The 11,867-nt window shown below is 36.2% G+C and overlaps 1 protein-coding gene across 1 annotated transcript in view; it reads right to left on the reverse strand.

Moving 5' to 3' along the window:
• Positions 1-11,386, reverse strand: part of LOC100544646 (polyphosphoinositide phosphatase) — a gene marked incomplete at its 5' end in the record, with an annotated part of 30,221 nt that extends 18,835 nt beyond the window's left edge. The window contains 7 exons of the mRNA XM_019613553.1: positions 2,996-3,144; positions 4,645-4,690; positions 6,200-6,316; positions 7,404-7,537; positions 9,993-10,090; positions 10,664-10,826; positions 11,279-11,386. Of these exons, the coding sequence (XP_019469098.1) occupies positions 2,996-3,144; positions 4,645-4,690; positions 6,200-6,316; positions 7,404-7,537; positions 9,993-10,090; positions 10,664-10,826; positions 11,279-11,386 (815 nt within the window). The remainder of the gene's footprint in view (positions 1-2,995; positions 3,145-4,644; positions 4,691-6,199; positions 6,317-7,403; positions 7,538-9,992; positions 10,091-10,663; positions 10,827-11,278) is intronic.
• Between the last annotated feature and the right edge of the window lie 481 nt (positions 11,387-11,867).

Raw genomic sequence — 11,867 nt, forward strand, 5'->3', positions numbered from 1 at the left:
TAGGAAACCTCTTAGATGGGACAACTACTACATTAGAGGGATTGTAAAGAAATGCTTGCAGAAACGGTCCTGCTCAATTAAATCATTAGGAAGAAAAATCCTAGACATAATCAGTCTTCAATATACATGTTTTTTCCCATCCTTTGGGAAGACCAACCCAATTAAAACCCTAACTTCAGAAATAAAGCTCAACAGAGATTCTGGATTGTAGTCAGTGAGACCATATGAAATATCCAAATTAGCATAGTGGACACTCAAAACTGTGATGAAAACAATAGTTAGCAGCTTTCCAGTCACATTATCTTGATTGAGGATGATAGTGTGCTGAATACTAGTCTCTCTGGTCAGTTAGAAGAGTGTAAATGAAGAGGAAGAGTATCTAGCAAGCAGACACTTGATATGGGAAAAAGAATGCAGTACGTCGAAGTGAAAGACAGAACAATGGAGATGCATCACAGTGCATGCTTCTCTTCAAAATTTATTGGATTATGAATACAATTTTATAGTATTTCTGAATACGGTAATTCAGAAAAAAAGTCTTCACAGATGAGAAGTTTCAGAGAGGTATACATGTCATGCTGTGAAATGTGTAATAGCTAATAGCTACATTTCAGACAGATTATGAAAAACATGATATCAGGAAAATAAAAGGAAGCACCTATTAAAATCTGAACTATAGATGGAAATTTGGGCGGCTGGAAAGTGGAGAGGGAGCAAGGAGGAGAGAAGTGGTGAACCTGGAGTGGAGAACATGGTGGACGACAAGTTGGCCATGAGCCAGCAGTGTGCCCTCGTGGCCAAAAAGGCCAATGGCATTCTGGGGTGCATTAAAAAGAGCGTGGCCAGCAGGTCGAGGGAGGTGATCCTCCCCCTCTGCTCTGCCCTGGTAAGGCCTCATCTGGAGTACTGTGTCCAGTTCTGGGCTCCCCGGTACAAAAAAGACAGGGATCTCTTGGAAAGAGTCCAGCGGAGGGCCACAAAGATGGTGAAGGGCCTGGAGCATCTCCCCTATGAAGAAAGGCTGAGTGAACTGGGTCTGTTTAGCCTTGAGAAAAGACGACTGAGAGGGGACCTGATCCAGGTCTATAAATATCTAAAGTGTAGGGGGCAGAGTGGCAAGACCAGACTGTTTTCAGCAGTGTGTGGAGACAGGACAAGGGGAAACGGACATAAGCTGCAGCATAGGAAGTTCCACACAAATGTGCACAAGAACTTCTTCACGGTGAGGGTGACGGAGTACTGGAACAGGCTGCCCAGGGAGGTTGTGGAGTTTCCTTCTCTGGAGATATTCAAGTAGGCCTGGACGCCTACTTGTGTGACTTGGTGTAAGGAACCTGCTTTGGCAGGGGGGTTGGACACTATGATCTCTGGAGGTCCCTTCCAACCCCTATGATTCTGTGAAGTTAGACAGCAAACATGAGACTATCAGAATAGGAAGCAACAGACAAAATTTTGGATCCCAAAATAGGGGTGGAAAAGGGAAAGGTAGTAAAGCCTAAGGAATGCCTGAGCTGATAAAGTAAGCAGTTGCTGCAGAGGACAACATACAGAGTGGGTATAAGAGACTTGTCCATTTCCTGATCCTCACTGGTTAGGGCCCAACAGATCCAATTGCCAAGTCCCTAGGGGTTGCACAGTAACTGGTAATTGCAGCAACAGTTGCTTCCCAGAGGTAAAGATGCAGCACCCAGCAGCTGGGACACAGGATAAGAGGCATTGTGAACACACCATGGAAGCCAGCCATCAGACAGAGGCCAACAGCCACCACTTGCACAGAAAGCCACCACGCTGTGGCACTTACCTGCTCCTGGCACCAACCAAGTGCCGGAAGCTAACTGACGAGAAAGGACAGAAGCTGAATATACATCTCGAGTATGGTGAGAGGAATGAGTGAGACTTGAGTGAGACTGAGAGAAATGCACGACCCAGGACTTGATCTTTTTTTGATACACGAGTTACTTCTCCACATTCCAAACCTAACAAACCACTAGGCAATGACAGCAGAGAAGCCGTAAGTTTCACTGTCATTACTGTGGATGTGTCAGGAGGGTGAATAGTGATAGGACAAGGGGGAATGGTTTTAAACCGAGACAGGGGAGGTTTAGGTTAGATATTAGGAGGAAGTTTTTCACACAGAGGATGGTGACACACTGGAACAGGTTGCCCAAGGAGGTTGTGGATGCCCCAGCCCTGCAGGCATTCAAGGCCAGGCTGGATGTGGCTCTGGGCAGCCTGGTCTGGTGGTTGGCGATCCTGCACATAGCAGGGGGGTTGAAACTCAATGATCATTGTGGTCCTTTTCAACCCAGGCCATTCTATGATTCTATGACTACAGTACAAGGAATAAAAACACATCACTTCACAGATAGATACATTAATTTTCATGTAGCTTAGTTTCCTTTCACTCCCAGAGCATTTCAATTTAAATGCTGATTCTTTTTTTTTTTTTTAATAGTTTGAGGATGCTTGAGTAAGTATAACTGCAACCTAATTGGAGAGAACAGCTTTGCTGAAAACTTCTCTCTTCAATAAACCAGAAAGCACAAAATTTATCAAAGGAAATGTAGGAAATATCCAGGTGAGATGCACTTCTATAAAAATATCAATTTGGCATTCTGCAGAATACCTATTTCCGTTTTTATTCTCAATTTACACTTTGCATCAACCAAATGAAATAAGTGTTATTTTTATGTCGCATTTATTTAAGAGGGAAACTTTTCAGACTGTGTTTAGTTATATAGATTGAAGTCAAGCAGCTATTTTGTAAGAAGCCTAACTAACATACCTTTCTAGAATTGGAAATTTTCAGCGTGACTGGATTTTCTCAAAACAGTTAAAGTATGAATTTTTAGACTTACCTGAATAACTACAAAATCATTCCAATAGAAAAAGAAATGCACTTTTTCTTTATACAAGCAATACTTTACCCAAGTCTCTTTACATAAGATTAAACAAACAAAAAAAAACCCACCATGACATAATTAATGTATCTTACCGAACAGCATCTGTATCAAACTGTAAATTGGGCTTATCGATCAGTCCCAGCGAATAGAGTTGGTATGCCAAAGCACATTTTCCTACCATAAACTGGGCTGTGTTAGTACGATCTAAACAGTCCACACAGTTGGTTCGGAGAACTCCAGTCTGGTAAAGCAATGCAAATAAGAGATTTGTTGTTTTGTTTTTTTTTTTTAATTAAGAATTTACCATATTAATTATTACTACTTTTTCTTACTGTCCAACTACTTGCCAAATCTCTCATATTGGATTTTATGTCAGTTCACAGAACTTCAAGCAAAGACTTTTTATGTATAGCAATCTACATTATGCTGTAAGGTCTACTTTCAAAATACTCTTCCTTCTACCTTTACTGGGACTTAGAAGTAACGTGTTATATCGGTCAAGGCCTTATTTTCAACTATGCTGTAACTACTGCATGAAACAAAGCACGCTGTCAGCTTGCTGTGGTTCTACTACGATGGTGCTCATATTTTAAGCTTTCCATATCTCGTGCTTGCACCTCCACTCTTCAGTTTCATAATGCATACAAATTTATAACACTAACAGATGCTAGCCACTTCCACACAGTAGCACAGGTGATTCTTCTGCTCAAATATACACATGGCTACATCTGTGCTAGTTATCTAAATTTTTACTGTCTTAATGAAGAAGCACATTGAGTGTGACTCACAAATTGTCTATATCAAGACAAGATGAACCATGATGGAAATCCTTACATAGAACACTTACAGTGACCACCTCAAAGCTTAAAGATAGACAGGAGAAATCATATCCTTAAGACAGGTAAACCTGCAAGACTAACATTGAGAAATCTAAATAGCATTTATATTCTTCTTTTTTTAGAACAAAACACATCCTAGTGCTCCATTAAGAAAGGAATGGTCACATCCTTTTCAACTTAAGAGAACTTCAAAATCATGAATACTAAGTCAAAAGTCATTAAGGTTTCTCAAAAATATGCCCAGCGTTCAGAGTACATAACCATAACACTAAATATAAATCTGTTACTTTAGAATTTATCATACTGCATTTTTCTGAGTATAAAGAAAAAAAGTTTTTTATTTGTATTTTCTTTCAGTGGTAGAAATTGCAACGATGTACAGAATATTCAGCAGTGATGAAATTGTAATTGCTAATTTTCAGGTGTATGAATGTAACCAGAAGAATATTCAGCAGTGATGAAATTGTAATTGCTAATTTTCAGGTGTATGAATGTAACCAGACTTAGGAATGTTTATTCCTCATTCCTCCTATCTAATATTGTTTTACATAGATTGTTAAAAAGTTGCTGTTTTATCATTTGCTCCATGGCTACTACTATAGACTATGTAAGTAGCGGAAAGTAGTTTAAAATCCAAACATTTCTCAGACTTCATTCAGCAAAAATACAATTTCAGTAGCATAAAGTTTTGTGGACCTATCCAAGAACTTCAAGCCCTATTTCCCATTTAGGTTTCTTGCATGGACTGCAATAATGCTGTTTATCCTACTACAAATGTTACTTTAAGAAGGTAAGCTGTGAATCAATCATTAAGTATCTATGCAAATTATTTCACTGATGCTTTGGGAATGAAGATTTAAATCCCTACATCTTTGAATTAATAAAGTCTACTATCTTACTACCTGCAAGCGACCAGTGGAAATAACACAGCCTCCCAGTTCATTCCATCTAAAAGAGAAACAAAATAGAACAACTTTCAAATAACTTTTAAAAAGAACAGGCCATACCACATATGGATCTGCTCAGTGAAAAACAGTGGCAGTTAAATCCTGCTGCAAGGCAAAATTGATATCACTGAGCAGCAGAACGCAGTGAAAGCTCTGCATTAGCAAGATGTTTTTAAACTGCACTGTTAAAAACAAAACTTAGCCTTAAAGTAAAAAGGTTTCTAAGCTATATAGAACATTCCCTCCCTAGAAGACAGAGGATGAGCCATACAAGCCTTGCTCCATGAGGTCCTCAGATTAAAAATAAAAAATAAAAAAGGTACAATGCCAATGACTACAATGATTGGAAGGGAGAGGCAAAAGACACACTGTAGTACAACTGGTTGATTTAATTCTCCCCTTCACACTGATTCTAGGCATACATGCTATTTATCACCCAGTTCTTGTTATTCTGTACAGACCATATCTGTACCCAAGAGGCAAAGAACGGGAATTTGAAATCAAAGACATTTTGAGGTAAGGGAGCAGTTATGCTTGATGCAAGTACAACTGAACAACTAAAAATTTTCAAGTTAGGAGCATAGCACCAGCCTGATTGGAGAAATGGTCTGACAAGCTTATACATACTACTTTTAAGACTGATTAGACTACTTCTACAGATCACAGCATTACGTGGATGGATCGATCTCATTCATGCTATTTTGCAGTTGCTACATTTGCTGTACTGCATGGCACAGAAGCTCTAAAAGAGCCTCAGAGTTTTACTCCAGATTGTTTCTAAATGAAGGTAGGCTAGAAAGGCAAAAATGCACTTAATGTAAAATAAGAACGGCTGTTTGGGTAGTGATGAATTAGATCCCTATGATAAAGATTTGAAAAAAAAACAATTTGTTGAACTTGTAACTTGGAAGTTACATTATTTCTGAATTTTCAAAGACTTATAATGATTCAGTCAGCAGAATCCTCTTATCTCCACAGCAGTCAAAACAAATACTATTCCTATAACTTAATAACAAAATAAAAAAGCACAACTTTTCAGTTTTGTATGTATGAATAGCATAAAAATCAATTGGAAAATACTGGACTACCTTACATTTCAGTCCTAGGCACATTTTTCATACACCTTAAAAGAAGTCTCTTACCAAATTCCAAATGTTCCCTTTGTTAAAATTTACCCCCAACTTTAGGATTCCTTCAGTTAATGAAAAAAAAAAAAAAAAAAGCTTTATATAAATACAGACAACACAGATTACAAGTTACAAATAATGGTTTGATGTAGGAATTCATTACAGTGGGAGAACAGCAGCATAATAAAACAGACTATAAATTTTTAGATGTATTAGCATTTTATAGTACATGCCTCTGACTGCAATTCTTTTGGCTATAACTCAATAACAAAGTACTCATGTTAAATGAAGTCTCAAAATAAGAAATGAGCAATAGCAGAAATTGCAGACAACTGTCCAAGCAACAGACATTACTCATCATGCATCTGTAAGATTATACATACTTTTCATCTGGCCGCAAGACATTGCAGTAGGAATCAGGTCGATTTACAAAAAACCCAGTTTTCTTCACTACACTTTCTGCAATCACATTCAATCTATCGAGGACATTGCAAAGTTTGCTGGGGAGAGAAAAAAGATTACACAGTAAAGATGTATTAACAATCAAAAATTCTCACTGTTTGGAAGTCTTCTAATAACAAAAATAATTTAAGAGAAGACGCATCACAGCTTTATTTATCTCACAGCAACTATGCCTACTCTTTTCCTACAGCTTAAAGACTTAGAAAGCAGCCATTGAGCAATGTTGTTCACTTATTAATAAAACATTTTACGTAACACAAATGGAATAAAACACATAAAATTCCTTGACTGTAATATCACATTCCTTTTCTCCCTGCTGAAGTTTTTGTGATTCATAAAATAAGAATATGACAGAAATTGATAAATTATTTCATTAAATGTTATGCCTCCATTTTATTTGAAAAGTATTGTCATTCATTAACATTTGTTTCAGTGTGTGGTCTTCACACTTTTCTTCACTGCTCATTCACACCAGGGTATCCATCCATTAGACGAGGCTTGAAATGCAAATATTTTAACAAGAACTTTAAAAACAAAGTTATGTGTAAACAGTTAAGCATTATTTCTTTTTTTAAGCAATTGTTTACACTGAGCTTGAAGGATTAATTTGAAATGTTTCTACAGGATCTGCTTTCCAGAAAATGTACTTTGGAACTACATGTTAAAGCAGAATCATTCTCAGTATTCATTAAATTTCCAGTAAACTTCTTTAGGTGGATATACGTGTTACATCTCATTTGCATTAAAAATTTATCTTCAAAGCCCTCAGGTTTTTTTTTTGCATGGGTACTAGGGTGGATGCCCATATAAATAAACACCAAGCTTAAAGCTAGAGGGGAGATCTTTTAACTATCTAGTATCATTCCCCATATTGGATAGACAATAAGCTTCCTTGGCATTGCTTCATAAAGAACCCAAGAACTTGTGTCTAGCATATCTTCTGAAAGGAAATCTAGTCTTATTTTGAGATTTGCTAATTAATCATGAAACAAATTGAATGTAGACCTATCTGTGCACAATGCCATTTTAGAATGAAAAACAGAGTATGAAATCTAGTCAAATTTAAGGTCTCATCCAACCTGAGCTATTCTACAATTCTATGATACAAAGAATGACCTTTTCTACCTTTTTGTGTATTTGGCCATATCCCAAGGAATATATATAATTGCATGCTCTGGGGGCAAAAATTGGTTCAGATACGTCACAGCAGCAACAAGTTCTTCGCTAAGAATCCTTTCATGCTTTCTTTTTTCACGTTCCTTTGGCAAAAAGAAAAGGAAGAGAATGTCAGAACTATCATCAACAACCACCTCTACAGATCCATATAGAAGGGTGTGTGTGTGTGTGTATGTGTGTGTGTATTATAGACTGACATTCTCTAACACAGACTCTTTAACCTAGACTCCAATATTTGTTCAGTATGAGAGCAGAAACAAGACAAACAAAAATAATTTATTATGTTAGACAATGCATAAAGGCAAAAAAAAATAAATCAGAAAACGAGCTTTTGAATTTGAAGAGCAACATCAGAATAATATTAGATTTAACATTAGTAATACTTTATTAAGCAAAATATTTAACCTATTTTAATTAAGAATCATAGTGGCACAGCAACAATAAGGTTGAAGTAGAAAGCTAAAAAGAGCCTAGAGTTTCCAAACTAATCAGTAGATTTCATAAGCTCTTCTCAACCTAGAATATCTTAAAAGAGGAAAAACAGCTTTTTAAAAACAAAACAAAAAACAACAAACAAACAAAAAACCCCAACCATTAAACATTTTGTTTGTTAAAGAAACAATAAATCAAAAATAAACGAGTTCATTCAGCAGCTCTGCATACTCATTTTAAAACAGACTCACATTCCTTTTGTGAATTAGTACATTCTCAATCTATGCACAGCTGTCTGAACCACTTTAAAACAAGCTCTGTCACTTTTGAAAAAGTCTCTGAACTGAAAGCTGGGCACAAGAGTATCCTGCTAGCTTCTGGAGTACAAGGGGACTTAGGTGAATTCTCTTCCATTACTGGCAGAAGATGAAGAACAACAGCTTTGCAAGATTATGAAAACATTTAGAACAACAGAGCCATTACCTGAATATACCATATGTTTTGGCACTCCACTTAATATGTCTTTTCTCTCAACTTAGTCCAAACTAAAACTTACAATGAACCTATATCAAATCAATTTAAACTCATATATAAGAGCAGCCATAAATAAATAAATAAATAAATAAGCAAGCCTAATGCAATTGTTCACAAATTTCTGGTAGAGAGAGGTAAAGTGTGAAATAGATTTACGTTTCACCACCCTCTAAGAAATCAAATACTAACAGCACTAGAGACGGAAATGCTTAGCTTTTGTGTAGAAGCAAGAGCAATATGGAAACAAGGCAACTTATTTATTTATTAACTGGAACATAAAATAATAAAATCTTTTAATTTTAGCATCCTAACACTGGGAAACCACAAAGAGGGAGAGAAACAGATGCATTTTTAGCCATAGTGTCAAAGGGCCTGTGAATAAAAGCTTATAATGATTCATGTGTCATGGTCACGTGAGTCTAGATTCACACTGTAACAATGGCCTTTGAAAGCTATGGCTGCAAGAAATAAAATTATTTTCTTGTCAACAACTGCTATCCTAAGTTGATTCCACAGACTCTCAGACAATCTTAAAAGCCCCCCTAAACAGGAAAGCTTCTAGAAATAGAAGACAGATTATCTAGTTGCCATTTATTACAATCTTGAGTTTTAAAAGCCTTTTTTTTTTTTTTTAAATTTTCCCTACTTTTATTATATTAGGAATAGACTGCACATTCACAAAGAAGGTCCTCTTTTCTACTGAATACAATCCTGCAATGTGACTAATGATAGCATTTTTAAAAAGCATAAAAAAGAAGTAAGAAAGAAGTTCAAATGAATCAGTGTATTAAAACAGAGTGTGGAAACGGTTCATTAAAGAAGAAAAAATGTAGTAAGACAGAACTAACTTTACTGTAAAATTATCAGAAGAAAACATCCAAAAAATTACAGAAACTGCAGAGTAGAAAACAAACTATACAGTTTGCATTTGGGCAATGCTCTCAGACAGAGTTTGAATTTTGGGTGGTCCTATGTGGAGCCAGGAGTTGGGACTCCACGAGCCCTGTGGGTCCATTCCAAACTTGGGATATTCAGTGATTCTATGAATTAATGCAGCAGTAGAGTAGCTTTCCCATATGCTCACTCCTGCTGCCTCTGGCACTGTCTATTAACCTGCACAAGATGCCTCAACTTTCTCTCCTGACCATACATCCATAACTGTATCTGATCAAGCAAAAAAAGGAGGGATATGTCTTTACCATAGTATTTCAAAGAACTCAGACATTTGTGTTAAGAAGTCTACAAACATTACTTTGCATGGAACCACAGTTTAATAAGAAGTTAAAGGAAAATTTAGTGGTAAAGTTACTTTGACTTACTCCATTTAAGGGGGAATAGTAAGAGACTGAGAACAACAGTGAAAAGTTATAAGAAAACTATAAAAACAGGAGACAATATTTTTGAAGAACCATACTGAAAGCAGTTACAAAGTTATGTGATCTCCTGCATAGCACTAAATTTATGAACAAAATATGCCACTTGCAAGCTAACATTAGTTCAGAGCACAAACAAAAGTACACAGAGATTCTACAGAAATTTGAAGACATGTAGAAAATATTCAAAATACTGTACCTTTACAAGATTCAAAATAATAATGGGAGAGCCAAATCTCTGTAGCATTTGGTCAAAGTGAAGAGCAGCAACATGTGCAAAAGGATCTGCTTGGTCCACTGCAACAGATACATATATTCAGGATGATTTTCCCCTAAAAGTACTCTACAAAAAGTAATTACTAATTCTCTAAAGTGATATAATTACATACTCTCCTTTATTCATGCAAAACCCTCCTTTTACAAGAAAAGTAACATCTTAATCAAAAAGTTCATGAGATAGTAACAAAGATCAGTTATTCTGGCCCCATTAAATTTAGTCCAAATGCTTTCCACAATTTCTAACAGGTACAAAATTACATCCAGAACCCTTCAAGATAAATGCACACAGATGAATAAGCACAAAGAAAGCTGACATCTTCAACCGTAAGTTTTTTGTATGGCATTTCTGACTTTTAAGTTTAAGACAGGGATTTTTTTTTCCCTACTTGATACCACAAATGCAGCTGTTCATATGGTTGAATGTTGATATGCCTTCACATTTATCATAAAGAACACCATTTTACCTTAAATCATAGCCTCCCAAAGAACAAATACATTGGCAGTCTACTCATTTTCACAAGCTCATTTTTCACTTACTCTCTCAGATGTTGTGCTAGCCATAATCTACCACAAAGAATAATTAACACGTACATGTTATGGGTGGCTTTGGCATCATAGTTGAGATATCTTGAGACCAGTACAGAGGGACAGAACCTCGAACCTGAACATAGGAAGAATAACTCCCCGCAGAAAATGACATGACTGAAGCATCATAAAGTATTTGTTCAGTTTCTACTTCATTAGCAACATCTCCCTACAACAAACAGAAATACGCATACTATGGAAGACATGGCATTATGGAGTGCATTATGGAGAACTGATCATCACAGACAATTAAACTATAAGACTCCAAATCACGGTACTGGCAACACTACTGAATACTAAATTCTCATTTGTACCTAAATGTGTTTTATCAGACTTTTTTCTCTACAAAATGACATTATCAATGTAAATAACATTTTAAGTGCAAGAAAGAGCTTCCAATAAGACTTGTTATTTGTTTTAAGAACAGTTTTATTAGCTGACTGAAATATTTAATGATAGAAGTGATAACATTATCTAATAGCTTTAAGTTACTATGAAAGACACAACAACCCTCTCAACATTTCAGTTCACTAGTCAGTCATTTTGAAGCTTTCCACACTATTAGCAGGCCAAGGAAAATTACCAGTTCACCATACCAAAATGAAATCACATTTGATTTACCTCACAGTTGGATCCTCGTTTCAGAAAACGTGTGCCAGCAAATTTGCTTGATCTTCTGGCTATCAGAGTGACGTATATAGGACGACCGTAAATTAACAGTTCTTGAAAGAGAAGTTAAGGGTTACGTATCATACACAACTTTTTGTTCACTTAGTTTATGTTAGCAAACATAAATTCTAAGGAAAACAAACACAAGAACAGCATATGAAGCACCTGTTTTACTAAAACCTCCTTAACAGAGATGAATTCCAAATTCCTTTTGCAGTTGGGAGAGGTCATTGCCTTTTTCAACAATCACTTCCGAAGCACTTTGAAAAGAGAATCTCCATTATAATGCATCAACCTCTCTTCCCAACATATAGCAGTATTTCTACTGCATGAAGTGATAATAGAGGTGAAGTAACTACAAGATTGCTATTGTGAATGCAGGGATCCAAGTTTGGGAACTCCTATTTTCAGATCAGGTATAGTAGCCACCTCCTAATTATTTGCCTTGAAAATTAGATAAATTTGCAACTACTTAAGAGGCAACAACTGAAAGCCAAACAGCTGCAGAGGTAGTGGTGGCTTTTTTAAAAACTTTTTTTTT

Source organism: Meleagris gallopavo, chromosome 2 (assembly GCF_000146605.3).
Source record: "Meleagris gallopavo isolate NT-WF06-2002-E0010 breed Aviagen turkey brand Nicholas breeding stock chromosome 2, Turkey_5.1, whole genome shotgun sequence".
NCBI classification, from domain to species: Eukaryota; Metazoa; Chordata; class Aves; order Galliformes; family Phasianidae; genus Meleagris; species Meleagris gallopavo.